Raw genomic sequence first — 23,208 nt, 5'->3', positions numbered from 1 at the left:
AGGCTATCGCTGAAATTGCTAGTCGAGGAGGAAAGGATAGCTTGGAAGGACGGTTTTCAACGCGCGCGAAACGAATACATATTTTCCCGCGTACCGGCCCTCGTAACTCATGGAACTTGATGGATAGACGAGAATTTCCCCTCGCGTTAACAAGAACAAAACCGTGGTCAGCATAATTTCAGCCTGGAGTGGTAAATATGCGCAGTTTTAGCAGCTGTAAATCCTCCCAGAGACAGGGCGCCGGTTACCATCGTGAAAAATACCGGCTGCACAATTTCTGCGTCGCGTTCGCTCGCCAATTAAAGCCGTCCGTTCGCCTACGTTTGATGGAAAAACAGCCGGCGTAATTCCACATTTAATCCCCGCGCTGGTATAGCGGAGGTGATGCAAGTGAAAGGACTGCGAGCTTAGAGAGCCGTGCGCGGGTAGAGAAGCCAGGGGCACTTGAACGTTGGGGAATCGTACACTGACTTTTTTCGAGTCCATCGTGATGGACAAGTATTTTGGACCCATAAATCTGTGAAATGAGTGGAAACCACATTTCTAGACTTGCAGCCCCAAGAACACCGCGTTGTACACAACCAGAATGCTCCCTAAAATATTCCACCGTACTCGTTAATTCGAAAGGGCGTATCTGGTCAAAAGGTGGTCCCGAGATAAATGACTTTTAACCAGTAAAATATTTCAAAAACTCCGAAGGAGATTTTGGTAGATACTTGCACCCAAAATCAGGCATCGATTTCACATACGTCCAAAATCCAAACTGTTATTATCTTCAGCTTTAATGCAGATATGGCTTTCTTATTTAATCTACATGTAGATAAACTATTTTGCGCTGCCTGGCAGCAATCACTCAGTTTAAGCGAAACTTGCAAATACGCCCTTTCGAATTAACGCGGCGATAACTGCGATTAGCACGCCTTCGGTATAATACAGTTGAGCGGGTACTAAATCAATTTTCCATTCGAGCGGAATCTCCTCCGAATCGGGAAACAAACAGTCGCGCTTGAAAACGTGCCAATGAGTTTCACAGCGTACAAAAGAGTAGCTTGTCGATGATTCTTCGTCGCGGCTGTGTAGGTGTTTTTTTGCAATGTTTTCCGCCAGTGCGTAACTCTGAACTACACGTGACTTCGTTCAGGTAAAACCATCCAAATAAACAGGTGATCCCTGGTGAGAGGGCCCGCAGTTGTCAGGCACAGATCTACTCAAGGAAACTAGGGGAAAAAAAAAGTTTCTTCGCCGTGAACCCGTCGGAAGACAACAAAGCAGCCTACTGCCGACAGGCCGTGCGGTAATGTCGAGACAAAAGGTAGAGCCATTCGCAGGAATTGAAGCTCGACAATGGGACGGAACGTGACGATTTGGGTTAGGTCAGGGTTAACCGTTTCCGAACGGCTGGACAGGCGTGCGCTTCACCGCAGGTCGAAAGATGAACGGGAAAAATTGGCAGGGGAGGAAGACGGATGCGGTTGGGCAGGAAGGCGAAGGACCCGGTGCGGCGCGGCGGTGCGAACTATAACGCATCGAGAATTGATTGCATCCGGATCGGGCGGCCGAGTAATTATCCTTGGTTATCCTTTAATCCAGCGATTACCCGCGTATCGATGTTCCGTCGGGTGATTGATTCGAGCAAAACGGATTCCTACGGTTCGCCGAGCACCGCGAACCGATCGTGTGTCCCGGTACCCGGCGAACCGTTCCGAAGAAAGCCGGATGACCGATTTTCCCGACCGAGGATGCTGCTGCGATGTGGGTCGAGAAGGATCTTCGCTCTAAGTGCAACTTTGTCTCGGCAAATCCCAATGGACACTTGTCCAATTCTGACTTCATTCAATAAACTCGAGGATCCAGGCCATCGAGGTAAACGCTGATGCCGCGCTACCATTTCTGAAAAGAAAGAAGCGTGATTTTCGGAAGCTTGACAATTATATAGTAGCAAGGCCAGCCGCACGCGTGTCTAGGCGTTACCGTCGAATTTCCAATTGCTCCGATTGTTTGTTCGCCTCGGTCTCTTCGTGAACGCGGACTCCATCAGGGATTCGCAGCGAAGATGTAATCAAGACCGCTTTCACCTTCGTTGGCGAACAAACGCCCATTTCCCGCCACTTGTCGCGCTTCTAATTAAAATTTGTTCGACCGCCTATTTACGCCCTCCTCCGTGGGCTAACCTAACGAGTCGCTATTTTCCACAGCTCGAAAGTCGAACTCTCGACGGGGCCTGGACGCGCTGCAAATTTCGCATTCATATATTCAATTTCGGTGGAGCGGCCTGCCGGGACCGGAAGCTCGCGCTCCCTCGGACGACGAAGGATCTTGAACGTGGGACGCGAACGCGCGACTCGACTCGAAAAATTCGATCGATACCTTCGCTTCCCTCTCCTCTACCCTAAAAGCTAAAGATGTCGTCGAAATTCGCGCTGGAACTGAAATGATTCTGAGCCCGAATCTTCGAGAGACACCAAAATAAAAGCTACTCCCCATCCATCATCTCGTTCTTCGAGACACCCCCTGTAAATACTCTGAAGAAAAAAAAACACTGACGCTTAACGTCACATTTAAGGGAAACAATTCCAGCCCCGATATCCAATTGTTGAACGTGTCGCGGTGCTCCCAACGATGACACCGATATCCGTGACAATAACCAGCCTCTCGCCTCGCGGAGGTCGTCGATTATTATCCTAATTAGCTGGCGTACAGCCGGCTGATCCGCGTCGCGCTAATTACTTCGGCTGAACGCGGTCGCACTTCGGAATTTGCCGCTCGATATATCGACGGGGGTGAAACGGTTCCGTACATTTTTTCTGCGGCTGTTCCCTGGTCCCTGGTAAGAGGGAGAGGGAGGAGGGAGGGGGATTGAAGGGGAGAGGGTGGGCGCAAAATCGTTGCTCGTTATCGGCGGAGTTAAACAAACGGGTCACCGTAATTATAACTCACACCGGTACGTGCATCTAGGTCCGGGCATGCGCCCACCTAGATGCACCTGCGAGCACGTTCGAGTGTGCTCGTCAAAAGTGCACCCCTATCGATTTCGGATATATGTACATACAAAGTTAAAATCCAACCGCGGACGTCTGCTCCACATTTCTCCCCTTCCCGCGGGAACCTGGACACTGCGGGCGCGATCGCGTACCAACCCCGCGTCTGGGCGACACTCGGGATGTATCTTCGTAGATCGAGATTGTTTACTTATATGTCAGCTGTACTACTTGTGGGTTGTGAAGGTAACTTTAGTAATATGTAAGCTACTTTCCGATAAGTAGGTATAATTGATTTCGGCCAGCATGGAGGAACGAGAGGGATCAAAGCGGCCTGACGCGGTGAATATGAGGTATTTAAGGATTACTGAAAAGGTTGTCCCACTCAGAGAGTTTATCTTGTAACCGTGACCTATCGGCGGTACAGAGCTGCCGCGGAAAGATGCAAACAGGCGTGGAACGTGTCGGTGCATAAAATGCCGCGGCTATCGCGTGCCCCAGCGAAAGAATAATCCAGTGGCTCGCAATTAAACGCGGGCTCATTAACAAGGAAACAATTTAAAGATACGCTGGCTCGATAGAGTCGGAAACGCGGTACGCGTGGCCACCGGTCTCTGTCGCCGTCGGTATTTCCAGTTCGTTCTCGTTTTAAAGGGCGCGGAGTTCGAGTCAGCTCGCGGCAATTAGCACGCCTACGTCTTCTTTGCCTCCGTCCCAGCGATCTGGTCGATTAGCAGCGTGGCAATTTCAGCGGACGCGTGGTCTCGTTGCAACTGGCGGCTGTTAAACGATCCGAATCTCCGAGTGCCACTGTTTGGAACGGCGATCGCTCGTCCCGCCGCTTTTCACGTTTTCAGTGGGATTCGACGTTTGCTTCACTGCAGACGCGCGTCTTCCCACCGCCGAACGCTTGCTGTATCATTCAATTAACGGAAGGTGGGTTGAGAGCAGGCACTCTTTAAAGATCCCCGCACTGGTTGCGCGATAATAACGATAGTTCGCGTTCCTGCTGAAATTAATTGGGTAAGAAGGGTATAGGAGAAGAAAAAAGTGGAGACTTTTATCAAAGCTTCATTAGGCAAATGACAAGTTATAAGGATTTAAAGAAAATCAGATTTGCTCGATGAGTCACATCCAAGGAAATCAAACTGCATTTGAGATACCCACTTCACTCGCGCTTGGAACGTACGAGTTTCTGTAAGAGGCTCCGAAATGCTTGACCTATATCACTGGTATTCAAGGCTAGACGCAAAATTCAAAGTGCACAGGCTCTCAACAGGGTGGTCTCCGCGACTTTCTTCTTCTCAATTCCTCTATTTTCGTTCGACACCCCCAAAAAATCACTTTCTCCCTTCACACAGGATATCCATCCCCCATTTCCCACATTTGCGTAATAGTCGCTTTGACGCTCCTGCTAAGGGTACGTTTATGATGGAGCTGCGATGATAGCGAAGAAAGAGAAATATTTCTTTCTCGACGCATTTATCGTTGGCCTTCTATATAGTCATCTCGCTCTTATCGTCGCTCTGATTGTTTATCGCAGCTCCAACATAAACGTACCCTAATTCGTTGCATCGCGTGCATCTCTTTTTCTCATTTCCTCCGCACAACCTAAACGTCTGCGAGTCTCAGAAAAATCGAGGGTACAGCAGGTCGTGCATGGCGACCTTTGCTCTCAATTTTTGGCGCGGATGTTATTCCCCCGAACAATTTGATAGCGTGCGGGCTGGGATCTCGCGAAACGTGCACGCGAGAGAGAGAGAGAGAGAGAGAGAGCGCGGGGCGTTAAAATTGCAGTCAAATAATTTTTTCGCCGTCACTGGGGAAGAGTTTATGTTCTATTCGTCGCGTGTTTGCCCGTGCCCGTCGGTGTCGCATCGATCGATTAGCGGAATCGATCGCAAATGCACAAAGCGCTTCGGTCGTCATAAATTCCAGCCGACATTTTTGCTCGGCTGGAAATTTGTCCCAGCCCCCTCACGTCGCCCCGGTCCTCCCGTTGGCCCGCAGTCGGTAATTGCGGCGAGTGATTGCTTAATTATCCAATTAACTTCAAACATACGAAACACGATTACAATCGCAAACTTACCGAGTCGCCGCGACCGTTTTGACGTTTTTTCGCTGCTCCCACCCGGGCGCCATTTTCCCCGCTATTTTCCCCGTCTATTAGCGGCACGCTAATTGGTCGGCTAACGCAGAATATCCATTGCAATCTCGCGAGCGCAAATAGATGTTCAAGCGAACCGCAGGATATACAATTACCGGGCCGAAGGATCGATCGACCTTTGTCACGGAGAATTCTGCCGATAATTCGCCGGTGGGCTGGAAAAATCGCTCACTCGGTAGAACTCCCTTCAATTTTGACATCCTCTGCATCCACGACCACCCTAACCCGTTAACTAAATAAGCACAGTTAATTCGTGGAAGGGTACTAATTACACTTGCACGAAAGTAGTAAAATCGCGTTAATTTTATTTTCAATCCCCAGCCTTAGATAAGCTTTCATACAGCCGTGCCATATCGCAAACAACCCTACCAATAAACTTGCTACGTTTCCGTGCGACATTACGTTTTCTCAATGATTTCTAAAACTGCTTCCCTCGATATTCGAACCGTGTCGGCTGGTCTCAAATCGATGATGAAAGATCCTCGGTTGGACGCGGTCGTTTTTTATCCGTGATAGGGAACGATTCCCTTCATTCGCGAGTCTAACGAGCCCCGTCGAGTTTCTACGTCCGTGCACCTGCGTCACAGGAAAGGTTCGGGGGCTGCCTCGGCCCGGGTATATCCTGATAGGAGAGGGCGGGCACGGTGGCATCGATCTCGAGGAGCCAGACGGACACCAGTTCCAATTACCGCCAGTTCGAATTGGCCGTGTTTCTCCGGCCAACTCGAGGAATCTGTCTGCGATCGAGTCAGGGCGCCGCCCAACCCGCGTACCCCTAACTCCTACGATTGATATTCCCGCGGCTGGGGGATCCTATCTCGGCCTACGCTTCCTCGCCCTTCAACATATCTCGCGCGTTAGAGTCCTCGGCGCCACGTCGCCCGGCGAACACGACAAACTTGGCAAGCTTCCTTCGATCATCAATTTTTGTCAGGTCATAACGATCCTGATTGGAAGGATAACGGAACAGGGGGGGGGGGGGGAGTTCGAGGTAGAAACGTTTGCGGTACCTGGGTGATCTGGCAGAAATGTATTTACGGAATGCTGCTTTTATAGCGGTGTAATCCGGCAAAGAGTGGATGTTCATTACAGTAAGTAGTCGCCAGACGTTCTAAGGTGAATGTCCCAATTTCTGCTCATTTCGTATTTTTCTTATTATTATAAGCGTCGCGTTTGTACTGTAGTTACATCAAAATAATTCTAAATTATTTGAACATTTACGCGAATGTTGCACGAGCTTGGGGCTAATCAAAGTGCAGCATAAGCAACGAAAAACTTTTGAAATGAAAGACTCATGATTTTTCGACCGTGTTTTAGCTGGTTGTGGTAAGGAACAGGGTCACTATTAGTATTCGGTAATTGGGCAGAGATTAGTTTTTGCAGTAAAAGTTCTTATTTAATAACAAAAACAGATACCGTATTGTGCTCTGGATTTAGAGTTTTTACTATTTTTGATTATTTTAAGTAGAAAACAGGTGATTAGCTTTAGGATCAAGTGAATCACCGTCGTGTCCGCATTTCTACTCACCAAAATTTTAGCCTCACATTTCAATATATGCTGTAACCTCTATTTCTATTCAAAGGCAATTTATTTTTTGTTTATCATTATTTTATGCTTTACTGTTGCGTTATAAAAAATCTCCATAAAAGATGTAACTTATTTTAGCCTGAAAAGGTAACATATTATGTGAGCAGAAATTGGTACAAATGGTGAGTAGAAATACGTACATCGCTATTTTTCGTGAGCAGAAATACGGACATTTGAAGCATTGCATTTAATTACAAATTACTAGTAGTTAAACATCTTGAAATATCTTTCTTAAATAGTTTTCGACTGGTTGATTTATTATTAAAGAATTAATCAATTACTCTGCAAATTTTGATCGCAAACAAATTTTTTACACCTTCCGACGAGTAACCTCTTAAATGAGCAGAAATTGGGACATTCACCTTATGTCATTAAACCGTTTCCCAGTGACCCCTAGCATTAAACCAACGCGAGAACAGCGATAAAGGAGGAAGAATAAAAACTTCCGCCCCTCGGAGGGGCCTCGGCAAAACCACGGCAATCAAAAGCATCCCTGTTTCTCGATAGACGAGCATCGGCAGACCCTCGAAAGTGTCGTAAGTTCCAACCACCTACAAGAGACGACTTTATTTTGGGGTGGATGATCGGTGTCGTAGACTCAAGGTCAGCCGGGTTGTACGTACTTCCCTCATAACGCGAGCCACCCCTTCCAAAACTCCGGGAATATCAATAGAGCGAGTTCACCTCTCGAGAGGGAGCCTCCCCCCTCTCCACTGCCGGGCATCTCGAATGAATTTATACGCGACCTTGCCTCCAGAGGAATTCCCGATGCTCCATATACTCTTATTGGCCTGGATGTGTTCGGGGAACTTTTATTCGAAATCCGTGCGATCGTAAATTAGCGCGATATTGCCCTTAGGATCTCGAGGGGCGTCGTGGCGCGGGACTGGAAAACGTGTCAAGGAATCGGCGATCTCCTGATTCCACCTCCCGTCCACGATTTCCCCGTGCAACTGTAAAGCAACTTTTTTTACGACACTCTCGAACGATGAATTTTTATTCGGGCCCACTCATCCAGGATTCCGCATTCTTCTCCCGGCCCCTCGAACTGCTCCAAATTGAGTCCACGATTTCTTCGCGCCTACTCTTCCCTGGAAGTTCCTTTAACAACAGTTTCGAAACCGCTTCCAGTTCGTCGAGCGACTTATTCAAACGCTCGGGGCTGCAAGTTAAAGCGACTCGTCGCGGGAACAAGTCGACGAGTTTGCGAGGATCGGGTATTTAATGCAACGGTGCCATTTCCTTCAACCCATTGTACTGCCTGTTCCTCGAGCGGTGTGTCGAGAGTATCGATAGTAAAAGTGAAGCGAAGTTTTACGACCCGATAACTCGCGTTCGCCCTCTTGGCGGAATCACTCGCTCGTTAAAAGTTCCATGTTTTCCCGCCGGGGGGTTGAAGTGCCCCCTGCTTCGATTTTTTATTGAAAAATCTTCAGAATTTAATTATCTGCTTCTTGCCGCGCGTTTCTGCATTCATCTCTCGATGTTCGTGCCGGTACACTGGAGAACTTTTCAGGAAGAACCTGTCGTAGTTTCGTTCACTTATAGTGTGTGCTCCCGCTTACTCGGGAAGTTACGAAAGAAGCCGTAGAACTTGTCGATGCATCGTAATTATTAAAACTTGCGCCGCAATTTCCGAGACGCTGTTAGCTCGAATGTTCCATTAATTTTCGAGATGTTGAAGAAACACTTGAAAGGGTGGGCTCGAGTTTCAAGGATCCAGAGGCTTGCAAATTCCAAGACGAGCCTTTCGCAATCTTCTCCCTTTTCGCTTTCGAAATTAATTAATCAGACAAGTGAAGATGCATTCGAAAGGGAAATGGAACGCAAGCGTGGGAGGGATGATCTCGAGGTCTGATCGACGAATTCTTAGCACGAGGGTGGGAAAAGCTCCTTCGCTTCCTCGAGCAGACTTAACCAGCTAAAAGACGACCCCCAAGGTCAAAGACAAAGCACCCTACCCGTCGAAGATCCCGAGAGCGACAATTAAGGGGGTCGAAGAATGGAAGGGAAGGATGTCGAAGGTTCGTTTGTCTTAATAAAGTGCGTGGGAGGCCCGCTCTTCGTGACGGCCGACTTATAGCTAGTCATCCTGGCGGGCTGCTCCCCTCTCACCACCCGTTACCGCCAATTTTTCCGTCCGCACCGACGCGAAGATGGTTCCACCGATATTTAGAAGGGTTCTCCGAGTCCTGGGGTCGTTAACCCTCGCTACAGACTCCATCAATCGAAGGAGGGTGGGTGGTTACCGATCCCAAACATTCGTCATCGGGTAGATCCCACCCCGCGGCTCGTTTCAACCCCTTTCAACTCCTTTCCCTTGGCCACGGATGGGCTTCCTCTGGGGTTTGAATAATAGTCGAGCATCGAATGTTTATTGCTAATTGAACCGCCACTGAGACGCCCGTGTTATTTGCGCAAAGTGCAGTTGATCGATAGTTGGGATATCTCCCTTGTAAATAAACGTACATGAATGAACACGTCCGATGGTTTGCCCCGTTGGAAGTTGATTTGCATCCGCGCCTCCGATGCAATTCATCGCGACAATTAATACAGAACTCGCCAAGATTTCGCAGCTTCAGCCCGCGGTTGCATAATTCTTGCATTAACCTTATACATTTATTCCAGCCGCTTAATGCGGAAGTTTATTTAAAGTTGTCGCCAAGTCTGTTTAAAACGCTGGCCCCGGACGCGCTTATGTAAATACGCACTTCTTTTCTTTCTCGCCCCGCCGGAACCCCCCGCCGATGAATATTCAGTATAGGAATTACGATTCCCTCTTTTCGTCACGTTCGATCGATTCGCCGTCAACTTAATTCACTAATTGATCGCCCCGTTAACGATCCCGGCAGTTCTACCTCGCTCTTCCTCTCCGCGCAGGCAACTGTACCGCGAGCTCTTTTCTCTTTCGTCTTCCTTTATTAGGAATTTACAAAGTTCTAGTCCGCTGGTTCCATCGATGCGCAGCGAGCGATAAAAAGGAAACAGTGCTCGCGCGTAAACGACCCCAGTCCAAGAGGAGATTTCAATTTCCCTCCGTCTTCGCTGTTTTCCGCGGTCTCATTCCTTTAACGGGCGCCACCCGAGCCCCTTAAATTCCAGCATCGCCTCCGCGGCGAACCAGCGCTCGATCGATCTGCATAAATAAACAATTATTCTCGGCGATTGTTTTTAAGTGGCGACCACACCGCGGCGGTATAGATATCGGCCGATAAATATTCAAGATTCGTCGTTGAGGGTCGTTGTTCCCAGCCAGGCCACTCGGTCACCGAACGACTCATCATTTGTTTCCACTCAACGGCTAGAAAACTGGGTCCTGCTCGGCAGTGCAAACAACCGCCGCGTGTATGCCTGCATTTTACTCGGACGTGTTTGACTTCGTTGCGATAGCGATCTCGCTCCCTGGGAGGCAGGGGCGCGCGTTGACGCTCGTTTCTTTTAAAACGAGAAACAAGAATTACGACCGGCCAGGGGTCTAAGCGATTATCCAGTCGCTCGACGGGCCCGGCAGATTTGTAACCTGCTTTGCAACGCGTGCTTGCTTGATCTTTACGTTCCTAACCCAATGAAAGTAATGGAAAAGTCTGCCCTTGCAGTTAGTAACCGATAGAGTTGCGAGAGTCGGTTGTCTAGGTTTGATTCGGAATTTGATTGTAAAAAACCGACGAAGAATTCTCCACGCTGGTTTATCGCCTCCTTCTTATCTATAAAAATACATATCGATCGGTGGTGGAACAGTAATTCAGACTCGGGAAGCACGGAAGCCGGGAAACACTAAGCAAACCGCTCGCGTTGCATTTCTGCGCAGAAACGTCAGTAGTATTGCCGTCTGCAGCGTCAGACCCGGACAAAATGCAGCAGCCGGTGAAGGTCGTGCTCTCCAGCACGTGTCATCACGCTTACACCGCGTGCAAGTGAGTCGAAAACCTTTTTTTCTCCACCCCTCGCCCCCTCTTTCCCCTCCCGCAGCTGTCTCACAAAACCTGGCCGTTTCTCGTTACAGAAACGACCCCAAGTGCAAGGTCCTCCTGGAGCCGGTCCTGAATCACTGCGATTCGGCGAGCTGCGCGAGGAACGAGTGCATGGAGGCGCTGCAGAGCTTCTACAAGACCGCGAACCACACGCACTCAGTGGAGATCGCGTTCTGTCTGTGCAGGTGAGTGGTCGCGGATAAGGGCGGGCTTCAAAATCGTCCAGGTGGCAGAAATTTCCTGGGAAACCGCGAATTCGGCAACACGACAAACATTCTATAAATTCGTAACGCGCCAGCTGCGCGAAAAGCGATTTTCCGCTCGTGACCTAGCAGGAAAAAATGGCCCGGCAAAATTCGCGAAATGAATATCTATCCAACGAAAAAGAGTACACGGATTTCTATGGACCTCTGTGCGAATCGAGTTCTTTATTTTTTGCGATACAAATGGTAGAACGCAACCAGGCATTCGATCTACGAAGATCGTGTTTCATACGGTTATGATGAGCCTAGCGATGAAGGAGCTTCCTTGCTTCTATTCGCATCAGCATCGAATTAATTATCGGAACAGTTAACTCGCGATATTCGAGCCCGCAAGATAAATTCGCCCGCTAAATTATTTCGCATTTGGTTATCGAAGAATCAAGTAACCGCGGCTGTCGAAGATATTTCGTAATCGTGAGCGACGCACAGTGTCGCGGCACGAGTTCAAAAAGCAAAGATTCGAGCTTTTAAATTTTGCATTTCATTTCATGGAATTGGTAGTAAACAGTCCTTCGGCATAAGAACATCATAACTAAGTAACATAAATAAAGGATTTAAGGTCAGTAAGTACATTCAAAGTCGAATAACTAAACTCAAGCTGCCACAGATTACACATAGGAAATATTTACCACGTGCTCGCGGCGATAAATAAAATTAACCAACTCCTGCTTGTAAGAGTAGAGGATTCTTAAAAATTTCGACAATCGAGAGTCTCGAGGTTTATCAAACTCTAAAATGCCAACCGCGGAATGGCCCGTCTAACGAAGAAGAACGCGGAAGCCGAGCGGAGGTTCGGTTGGTTATTTAAACAGTCTCGGCGTAGGTTTTCGGCCGACTCAATTAAAGCCACTCGTCTTTGTGCGTTCTGGCCGTAATCCTGACTAAACACCGGGCGAAAGTGAGACAGAGGGACAAAGGGAGAGGGTCAGGGAGGATCTCTCGGACAAAGGGTGGCCGTCCCTCTGAAATGCCTTAAGTTCTGCATCTCTAATCCCTTCGCGCCGGGCAGGCCGCGGAGCAGAGGCTCCTTTCCGAAGGAAGCTCCTTTAACTTTTTAAGTGGCTTTTGCCCGCGAAACAATGCGGAAACTTTTTATCCGCCTCGCCCATTTTTTCCCACCCCGGTGCGGCCCGTTGTCCCAGCAAGCGTTCCCTTTGTCCCGCTGCCGGGATCGGTGCCCTCCCTGAATTTATTAATATCAGAAAAGGTCAGTCGTCGAACCACCCCGAGATTCGCTGAATCGTTGGATAATGGAACGCGTCCCGAGAAGATTAAAGAAATCCTGCACCCCCTCCTCGCCCCGAAAGATAGTCAAAGAAAGCGACGTTGAGTACCTATTACCGCTCCAAGGGTCTTGCCGGTGCCCGAGGAAACCACGGCAGAGAGGACGGAAACCGTGGGTGGTAGCGGGGGGGGTAACGTGCAGGAAAACGGGGGTCGAACGACGGAAACGAAAAGTCTCGCGGCCGAATAAAATACGTAGCGGGCTCGTTTAATGCTCGTTGAGCAATACCGACCTCGCGATGCCTGTCTGCTTGGGAAATTCCTCCCTTGAAGCTCCACGGAGCCCTCGGGGGGTGGGGGGTGGGGGGTGGAAGCAGTCTGTTACTCCCGCTCGACTTCAGCCCGCTGCTCCCTGATGCGGTAAATCGCTGCGTCTTTTCTTTGTTCCTGAAACCTCTCCCCAGTGACGAATCGATCCGGGAGAATTCTCCCAGGCTCGTTGGTATTTTAATCATCGATCCGTGACAGCTGGAAATTTCATCGGAATGAACTGAACGCGCGGCGTGCGGTCTCGTTTCGCAGGAAGACGGACGGCAAGAAGGACGAGTGCATAGTGGCGCAGGAGAAAATGCATCCGGCGTGTGCACAGAGGATCGAGGGGGCGGAATTGCCGACCTGCCACAGCCTGGCTGAAGCCTGCAAGGAGAACAGGGATTGCAGGTACGTTGCGAAAGCCGAAATATTCAAATGGATTGTTTAGTATTCATTAAACACCCTGCGGGTGTTTAATATCGTTCCCCCTTTCTCCCTCACGTTTCCTGCACTTATGAAGTTGCACCGGGGACTGGAAGCAACGTTGGGATACCCTTTGACCACTTTTTTTTTTCGTGCATCAGCTACGCTCGAAGCTACCAATTCGCGATATTTCCGTGCTCTCATCTTCTCTCACTCTGCTCGATAGATCGTCCATCAAAGTGAACTCTCCTCCGTTAAATGGTCCGTTTCACGATCAACGATTTAACGGCAGCCGGAAGCCGCGCGATTAATCGACCGCGGTATTAAGATCGCAAATATTAATCAACGACGCTGGGAACAATGGCGGGCGCTTATCGCGAGATTGTATCGCTAGCCTGGATAAACCGGACCTTTGATTAAACGCCACCAATCTTTCCCTTCTTTCCTTTTCTTTTTTTTTCCTCCTTCTGCGGACCCCAGGCGGGGGTACACTTTCAATTTGAAAGTTAAATTGCGAGTCAACGGGACGTGGCTTGATCCAGTCTCCGCTCGTAATGAAACACTTTATTGCTAAGAAAAAGACGTTCCGTTTCGCCGAGGCGAAATTACGAAAGCGAAAGGCTCGGCGCGTTTTAATGGAGGGGCTTTGAGGTTCGCGAGCGGCGCAGAAGGGGCGGCTGAAAAAGCGGAATCTATTTATCGCGAGTCGATTAACGGGATCTAATTAAAATCGGGGTCGGGGTGGGGGCGATCCGGGCGCGATCCGATGGATTGAGAAGAAATTGGACGCGCGACGCGTCCAGCCGATTGGAAATTCGCCGGCGCGCGTTTATTAAAATGAAAATTTCCGCTCTGTATCGATTTAATGATATCGATCCGGCGAAGGGTGGCGCGACGATTAAATTAGAATACGCGTGCGGCGTCCAGTCGCACCGCCGCGGCATTTTAATTGATTTATTATCGGCCCGCGGAGCGAATTCATCCCTAATCCCCGGGAATTTTCGGCACGGCCCCGAAACTATCCACCGGCGCTCGTTTCTTCGACGTCCACCCCAATGGACCGATCCCTTGTTCAATTTTTTGCCGATGGAATAATTTATTCGTGAATTTATGCCTGATTTTATGCCACGCTGGGCGTGGTGATGCTCGCAGCTTCGAAATTTCACAGGGAAATTTACTGTGAAGTAGGGGATGGGATGGGTAGGGATTTTACGTCTTCTGTTACGTTAGAAAAATAATGATAGAAAATTTTTTACTTATCTGGTACGCGACTAATAGGTCCTTGCTTAGAACCACACGATTCGCTGTCGCGGACGCTATTAAAGTGGGCGACAGAGTGGCGTGATCAACTCACACGGAAAAAATAATTTAGTGTACAACGCTCTTTTTTATTTTGAAGATAGAGTCGTCGGAACAACTTACCCCCGGAACTTTTAGCCCCGGTCTCCCCTATCCTATTACAACGTCGCATCGTTTGCGATTGAACTAAAAGTGTGGAAATGCATAACATTTTTGCCCTGTTCCTTCTTTAATGCATATTAAGTAACTACCAACGTTCCCCCCGTTTACGATACACCATCCGCAAAGTAATGTTTTTGCAGTAGAATATGTAATACGCGACCACGTAAACGACGGAGCCAGATAAGAATTCCCCACCAACCTACGCGTGACATCGTGGTTCCCACAACGATCAATCATCCAATCAAACCATTCTGACTTTCCTGGGATGGGGAAGGGCGACTTTCCAGGGTCAGTCTCTTGTAAACTTTCGACGCTATCGGTTGCCTCTGGAAACCTCAATCCCAGTCGATCAATTCGTAACTATCCAGTGTCAATGGTGTGATTCTCGCGGTACTTGTCACACGCAGAATGAAGCTGGAGTACTACGAGCAGAGCTGCGCCATGGACAGTGTGACGAAGAAGTGTGCCGGCCCAACTTCTGACTGCAGAAAGGCGATGCTGGGAATCCTTGGCACCGAGCTGCGATCCAACTGCGCCTGCATAGGCACCGAAATCACGCAACTCTACGACTGCCTCGGCTGGCAGAGGCTTCTCTGGGTGAATCCTTGCGTAGGTAAGTGAACAACGCTTTTATTTTGTAATTCTACCTTGGCGAACGCACCGCGTGGTCTTCCTGAATAATCATTATCGGGAGGTAACGCGCTGAATGAACGGCCAGCGGGTTTCGCGCTATTACCGCGCGACTCGATTGCCGTGCAATTTTCGTACACCTCCGTGGAATATTTGCGCAAGCTCTTAGATTCTACAGGCCGTTGAGCAGTCGTTAGTTTCGTTACGCGGAGCTGTTCGGTCGCTTGTGTGCGATCCTTTGGGTAATTAACGCCTTGTGTACAAACGATAACTGCGGCTCGCCCGCGGCGATCAATAGACGATCCCTGCGCTTCGTTAGAATCGTGGTCTGTGCAACCGTGGAGAGTTGCAATTACAACGGCGGGAAGAATGAAGGAGCGAGCGACACGACACGGCACGACACGGTGCTTTTATCGATCTTACATCTGTTCCGCGAGCCGAGTTACAAAGCTCGGCGGCAGCCCCGCATTCAACGGACAGATAAGTCATTTAGATATGAAGAAATTGCACTTGCCGCTGGCTCGGCAAGTGCATCGCGCTCGCTGTGCTAACTGCGTCGAGCGGCTCGATCGTCTTTGGTCGATCGCTGATAGGAATGTAGGTCGAGCGGCGGAGCTTCGCGTCCTCCTTTCGCTCCTCCGATAAACGTGATCGATGCAAATTAACGCCAGTTGCCGCTCGAATTTATTTAATGGCGCGTTTCGTCGCAACGAGAAACGATCTCCATGGTCCGAGGCGACTCCGATTCCAGCGATTAAGCGATCCTCCGAGTCGAGGACTTTTCATTGCTCTTTCGGTAAGTCGAGGGACTCGGAGCGCGCTCGTTCCCGATCCTTAACAGAAATCGGGCAACTCTGTTTGCTGCCAATTGATAGAAAGTTGGGCCTCGATTATCTCCAGTCCCAGCGGTAAAAGGGAACTGAATTTCAATGATCCCGAGCGTCCATGGATGGTACCAAAGACGGAGCTGCCGATTGTTACAGTCGAGTCTCAGAAGAGCTACCACGCACGCAGGAAACACCATCATTACCCGAGGACCACAACGACGGCCGCCTCGTCGACGACCAAGTCGCCAGTTAGCACGACGACGGTCACAGTGGTCGAACAAGTGGAAGATAATCAAATACCAGAAGTGACGAGGTGGCCGACCACCGAACCCACGGAAACTTGGGAAATCACAACCACTACCACCACTACTACCACCACTACCACCATGAGCACCACGCCCAGCACCACGACCACGACCACCACACCACCTCGTGAGTACTTTTCTATCCCCCCAAATTTTATTGCCCCGATCCTTCGGCAGGATTCTCCTCTCTCTCGTTCGCGAAAGGATCGGTGGTTAATTCTCAGATCCATAGAGTCCAGAATCGCGCGATACCACCCTTACCGATTCGCTCGAGGAGCCAAAGAGTGGAGAATCGAAGCTATTATATGAATTGAAAGGGTATTGGAGAAAATGGCCCGAAGGGGGGGGGGGACTCGCGAGGGAAAACAGCGGTGCGTGCGCGGCGACGCGGTATTTCCTCCAATGGAAAATGCAACGGCTTTGATCGCGCCCAGGAATCGGACGGAGAGATTCTGTCCGAAACACAAGGAATTTTCGTTTCGCCGCTACGGGGAGCCCCGTGTGTCGAATGTTACAAAGCAGAGTGGGTGCAAGCGGGCTCCGGAGAAAGATTCGCAGGGGCGGCGGGGGGGGCAGGGAAATGGGAAAAAGGAGACGGGGAAAACAGTTTGCCGTGGAGCGTGTGTTGGGCGCGTCTCAACGTTCGTCTCTTTATAGGCTTCTGCGTGGTTCAAAGGCCGAGGCAAAGTCACCAATACATAAGGGAGGGCAAAGGCAAGAGGGTGAGTTGCGACAATCTGCAAAGTATTTTCGCGAGTGGCCGGGTTCGGGGACGAGCGAAAGTCCAGGAAGATTAGGGATGAAAGCGTGGCAGATTAGAATTCTTGAAACGCGGTTTCTGAGAGACAGAGGGCGTGGCTGTGGCCAGGGTCCTTGAATCTTTCCGAATTTTTGCGAGTCGTTGGTCCTTTGAAACGAGTAACTGACCGCGGAGAGGAATTGGATGCCGAATCTTGGAAAAGTACATTTCCCAAATTAAGCCTGGGATTTTCAGTTCAGCGGATTTCTGCGTGCGCACCGACTTGGAACGCGTAGTAACGAGCCACTCGTTTCTTGCTGCGTCGGGAATGTTTGTTTTGCAACTTTTCAATGCGAAGTTTATATTGTTTTCGCGATGGAAATGATGATGGATGTTAGTCAGGGAGCGTGCGCCAGCGCGTAATGTTATTAAAACTGCTCTTACGTCACTATCCCGCGTTTCAACGATCCACGTTTGTAATTCGATGGTAATGTGTCCGTTCGCTGTTAAAACAATTCGTACATTTATTTGCAACAAACAATATTCCCTGGATATTGTTTTACATTACCGTGTGTTCGCTGCTGCGCGAATAATGCAATGTAAATAATGGATGAGGGACGAATTCGTTTGAAACGGCTTACGGAAACGTACGGAGGCTTTTAATTAGCGTGAAAATAGAGACAAATGAAACTGCGAAAGGTTGGCCGGTCTTTTAGAGGATTTTACCCTCTGAGACACGTAAAAAGAAAACTGTTGAAGAAGTCGGAGTTCGATATTTCCCTGTTCTTGAAATATCGACCACTCGGGACAAAATATTTGTCACGCAAGAGACGAGGATACGTTATACTTTCACTAGTCGTTCCTGAATTATCGATAGCCTCGGGTTGAAATTATTTAGTTTGCATTAAAATATCAGAATTAGCATCAACGGTAATTAATATTCAGTGCGCGTATACCCAGTCGACAACATTAATTTATAAAATGGCCCTGGAATCAGATTACCGTGCTCTACCACTATTCATCCATTAATAGGCAAATGCAAATGCAGGCTGAGCGCACATTCTTTCTAAAATCGTTCAGGGGCATCTGTACTTTAACCATCGAGTCCTCGGCAATTCTGACAAGCATCAACCCTCTGCACAACCGCTTCCTGGACTTTGGCCAATACCTGCGCCCCGCAGTTAACAAAAACCAACGAAATATACAAATCAGCTTAGCGTCACCAACTGCCAATTACTTAAATGCAAATTGTCACGCCTTTCGAGGGCAAGGTTTGCACCAGCGTGCACAGATGCACGCACGCGCGCACACGCAGGCTGTAACGAGCCGCTTTGAGACCTCGAATTAACACCCGCCCGCTTGATCCTAACAGCTGTATCGCGAGGACGAGCCAGAATGCTCGGAGCTCTGCCAGTGCGGCGAGGGCGAAGTTCTGATCTGCAACACGATCTGCGTGGATTCGTCGCCCTGCAAGACGGACTTTGCCTTCTACAATCACGAGGCACCGGCGTATCAGGCGCATCGTGGACCCTGCCTTTGCTACAGCGGCCGTTTCATATGCATGCGGCCTTCACCCGGTGAATATACCCCCTCAACGCCCGTTAGATTTCTAGATTTCTGGCCGCCGCCTCAATGGCCCGCGATTCCAGCGATAACCGCCCGTCCAGAGGACACATTTTCTTTTTTTTTTTCAATTTAACAAAGCCGCCATTAGACATCGACCTATGTAGGGGATGATTGAAAAAACGCCAGGGGCGCTGGGGGTTTGAATCTAATCAGAACGTGGAAGTTTTAGTTCGGCGGGAGTGCACTGTGGGAATTTTAAGCTATTCTTTTTGGCATAGCGAGGGCAGGAATATATCGGAGCTCAGTAGCGCATCTAGAGGAGGCCCGAGGCACCTCTAAAGAAAGGGCTTTGTAAAAAGAATAGAAAACTGGGTTTGATTTTTTAAATGAATTTTTATAATCACCTAATGAATTTTATCGCATTAAAAATATTTTCAACTGCTCGACTCGGCTCCCCTCAAGATTAAATCCTGAGTGCGCCACTGAGCTCATGCATCTTCTTCTCGGCTTATCCCCGCAGATGCTTACTCTATACCGCACGGAGTTTTCATGTTCCTGGGATACAGCGAAAAGGACGAGAGCCTGTTGCGACAGCACAACAATCTCACGGTCCTGGACGCGGTGTCTTCCCTTGATAGCTTCATGAGGGAGGAAGTTAACAATCAGGTAAAACACTATCACCCTTATATTCTACTTTCGTAGTTTGATATTCGGGAAACGATGCTCGCTGTTCAACCGCGCGGAACACGACTCGTGGATTAGATAGACACCGAAGTTGTCGCTTGCGTCAACGCTGCCCGAGCTTGTGGAGCGAAAAGGCTCGAAGGGCAACATAAATCGGGATGCAGAGGGAACGCGACGGGCGAAAACTTAATAATGCCAGATAGCGTCGGATGACGCGCAGGCCATACACCGCTCCGCTTTTCTTTTTATTTGCAGACAGTGTGCACGCTGTTCCTGTACAACGCGACCCGAGAGAACGTGATTGCAGTGGCGCGTCTCGGGACTGACAATCCACCCCTAAATAGCAGCCAGGCTCAAAGTCTGCAGCACCTTCTGCGCGTCAAGGTGAGTAAATTGCAAATAGCGACGGCTTTCGTCCCATGAATTCGCATCAATTCAGATCTTATTTTCCGGGCAACTGGTCCCGCCGTTGCGACAGCCCCCCTGATAACTTTATCGAGCTAGACCTCTCAGTACTCCGCCCCTCTATTTAAACACTCGTCGCGCCCTGATACATAACGCGTTATTAAATTACCCCCTCGTCCCTTACCGGGAGGCGTTCCTAGTAGCTCGGCAACTGGATCCTTGAATTTAAGGTCGCCTCTGAATTCACCCTCTTAACTTCAAATCTGCGAGCTCTCGCTATCGACCTTGGAATCGATAAGCAGAGGCAGGGCGGGGGCTCTAAAATTCTAAGCGTCCGCGGTTTTTAACGAGCATCTCGAGCACGAGTAGCTAACGGGAAATGTCGCATTTCAGATTTAAAATTTCGTCGACTGTTTGGTAGTTTAATGGATAAAGGGGTGGGTCGAAGATCGGGGTCCTCGCGGCTTTATGCAAAAAAGGGAGAAAGAAGGGCGGAGAAAAACGAAGGGATCGCGTGTGCAGCGTCGATTCGATTCGCGCGAAAAGGGCTGCGTGTTTACGCGGGCGCGTGTGTGCATGCCACGCGCAGGAAGTGCGTGCAGTATATCCGCGGGACGATATCAAACTTTGCAGAACTTTTCATTTCTCTTCGCCCTCCCGCCTCCTGCCTTCCCTCATCCCCAACGATTCCTCGAGGGGAAACGAGCCAGACGGCTGCCCCTTCCATCGTGATTATCGCGATTAATTAACCCCGTACGCCATCCTTAATTTCCCCGAAATTTATCCAGACCCGGCCCGTCGTATCAGATTTCGCGACTCGCTGATTTCCAGCCCCGGCAAAAATCGTAACGGAAGTCCACGGAAACTTCCTCCGTTTCATATCGCGGAACTTTATCCGGCCGGTATCCGCGAAAAATTTTATCGGTACTTTTTGCTAGCATAATACGCGCACTTCTGGGTCCCGTAACGCGCTTTCATTTACTCAGATCGGAGAACACTGAACGTGATTGAAACACGGTTGGATATCTCGTCGAATTCCCGAGGAGCGTGGAGCACTTATAGAACCGATCGGCGGGCCAGGGTGGGGCGCATTTTAATCGATAAATTGTTTAGCAAATAAAAGCACGAACGAGCACGGAAATCGTAAATAAACTCGTCGAATCGAATAACGATGTACCAGATAACGTATCGAGCTGCGCGCAAAAAAAAAGAAGGGAAAAATATATGCATGAAAAATTGATAAACGCACGGATGTATATTCGCGGCGGGGGGTAAAAATGCCGGGCGAACATTAACTGACCGCGGGGCTGAAATTCTGCTACCGAAAATCCCCCGTCTAATTCGTTCTCGTGCATGGAACGAGAGGGATTGAAACGGCTGGCTAAATGCTGGCTCTCTGAATTCTGAATAAAAGCCGATTGCCCGGACGAAATAACGTGCAATTACTCGCGTCTACCGATCAAATTTTCGAGGAACTCGCGTCAACGAGAACCACCCTTGAAACAACGGCTCTGTCCCGTCGAAGATCGAGATCGCTCGTCTTCGAAGAATTAAATTAAAGACGGTATTGTTTGTCCGGTTACTATGACGAGCAGCAAGTGTCGACTTCCACTGTCCACTCCACTGGAGCTTGCAGTAGCTTCGCATTGATAGTAATTCCCGCCTTTCTTTGAACGGGAAACCGACTGTCATCGAAACGTTGGAAAAATTCCAGTTGAACGCGTGCTTATCTTACCGTGACCCCGTGTTTCCTTTCACCCGCTCTGTTTTTCCAGCGAAAATTCGCAATTGGGCCCGGGCGCATTTCGCACAGGCTCCGCCGTGTTCCGTATCGATGAGCGGACACGCTGCAGGCAGTGGGTGTCGAACATTTTGCGTCGGTCATACGAGCTCCCGCGGCGATTTCCAATTTGCGATTAAGCGCCGGCCGATTTGCAATTTGATGGAGGGATCGTGGATTCGAATTGGCGCGCTCTGCCCTGTCTCGTTCGACAATCTACTCCCTCCATCGTGCCCCTCACTTTCTCCCCCTTTCGAGCGCCGCTCCTTGTTCCTCCGTTCCTGCGATACACACCCCTGCCGAGGTCCATTTCCCACCACGGTTAGATGGAATGTTTGGGGCAGAAAACAAAATTCCGGGAACCGATCGCCGGCGAAGATACGCGTGGCCGCAAAAATTTCGCGGTGCGTGTGACGTCCGCGAATGAAACGCGGGCGAGCGAGCGCGAAATTCGCATTTCTCGGTTTAACGTGCGCTCACGTCCAATGATCTCCATGCATACTTGCAACGATTCCATACGGGGTGAGTCTGAACGCATGTCGCATAATTTACAAGTGTATTCTACTAAAGGTTTCCGTAGTCCCGACCATAGCCACTGATGTGCTGAATAACGTGTAAACATTTCGGACTGATTGGTCAAATAGTTTTTCTGCAATCACCTGCGCCAATTGAAAAAATGTCGTTTAGAGATAATCGCGTTTAAAGTTTTGAAACAAATTAAAAAAAAATTCTTTTAATTTTTTTTGTATAATATAAGAGTAGATTAATAAATACCAAAAAGATTTATTGCATTATATGTTGTATCTACGGAGAAAAAAATCTTTAAAGAGAGCTTAATTTTTCAAACCGTTACAGTGGACTGACCCGTTAAGGGGGGACACCACTGTGACGGCCGGAAAAGTAAGCCATTTTTAAGAATTTTTTTCAGGAATAATTTACAGTTATCATAGAAAATTTTTATTACTTACCTTTAGTACGCTGTCTTAAGAGGCTATACAAAAATAATAAGTAATAAAAAATTTCTATTAAAACTGTAAATTATTCCTGGAAAAAATTCTTAAAAATGGCTTACTTTTCTGACTGTCACAGTGGTGTTTCCCCTTAAGCAAACAGTACATCAACATACGTTTACGACACCTCCTCAGATTTGGTACACGGAATATGTTTTCTAAATTTCCTGACGCACTCTTAGACTCAGATCGTATAACGAAACTCAGAACTGTGAATGTACGCTCACGTGGAGAGGGTGAAAGGGGAAATCGGCGAGCGGCGAGCTTAACTGTTAATCGCGTTAATTGGCAGTCGTTACGTTGCAGACAGGGGCGTTCGAAGCGGCGCGAACTGGCGCGGCCGAAGATTAAACAATCGCGGAATCGGTGCACCGCAAAAGTCTTCTCAATTTCCGCGGAATAACTAGTGGCGGGGTCCGCTTTGTAAACGGCGCGGGAGCCGGAAATTGGAGGAGCGAATTTTCGACTGGGCGTCGATTTTTCGCGGGGCTAGGGTTGTCGGGGGTGGAAACGGTGTCTTTCTGACTCGTAATTGGATGACCGATCGGTGGGAGATCGCAGAGCGTTCCAAACAGGCTTCCAATTCAATCAACGATTGATATATCGGCTTCGATCATCCGTTTAATAAAGCATCTCCGCTAGCTAACGCATTATTGCCGGTCTGACGTTCCCGAACGTAGCCCACGCATTTGGATTCACGATTTCCCAACTACATTCAATCCTGAAGAATAAAAGACCAATTCAGTGACGACGGGAGCGTGAAAATTGTTCCCAGAAGTTACCAAACGGTGCAAAGGAGTGTCATTGGGTAATTATAATTGCATTCATTCGCGCCGGTAGAAACGGGGCGACTGCAGTGGTTTTTGGTGGCGCGA

The 23,208-nt window shown here is 49.0% G+C and overlaps 1 protein-coding gene across 3 annotated transcripts in view; it reads left to right on the top strand.

The window, feature by feature from the left end:
- Gfrl (Glial cell line-derived neurotrophic family receptor-like) overlaps nt 1-23,208 on the top strand; it is a 237,279-nt gene that overhangs the window by 189,255 nt on the left and 24,816 nt on the right. For all 3 annotated transcript variants that reach the window (XM_076811825.1, XM_076811824.1, XM_076811823.1), the window contains 9 exons: nt 10,542-10,647; nt 10,737-10,889; nt 12,774-12,911; nt 14,795-15,000; nt 16,001-16,276; nt 16,807-16,871; nt 18,261-18,465; nt 18,975-19,120; nt 19,394-19,522. In XM_076811825.1, the coding sequence (XP_076667940.1) occupies nt 10,542-10,647; nt 10,737-10,889; nt 12,774-12,911; nt 14,795-15,000; nt 16,001-16,276; nt 16,807-16,871; nt 18,261-18,465; nt 18,975-19,120; nt 19,394-19,522 (1,424 nt within the window). The remainder of the gene's footprint in view (nt 1-10,541; nt 10,648-10,736; nt 10,890-12,773; nt 12,912-14,794; nt 15,001-16,000; nt 16,277-16,806; nt 16,872-18,260; nt 18,466-18,974; nt 19,121-19,393; nt 19,523-23,208) is intronic.

The sequence above is a fragment of the Andrena cerasifolii genome, chromosome 5 (assembly GCF_050908995.1).
Source record: "Andrena cerasifolii isolate SP2316 chromosome 5, iyAndCera1_principal, whole genome shotgun sequence".
Taxonomy (NCBI): Eukaryota; Metazoa; Arthropoda; class Insecta; order Hymenoptera; family Andrenidae; genus Andrena; species Andrena cerasifolii.
Note: the sequence above shows the minus strand (reverse complement) of the source record. Positions and strands in the feature narration are given on the sequence as shown.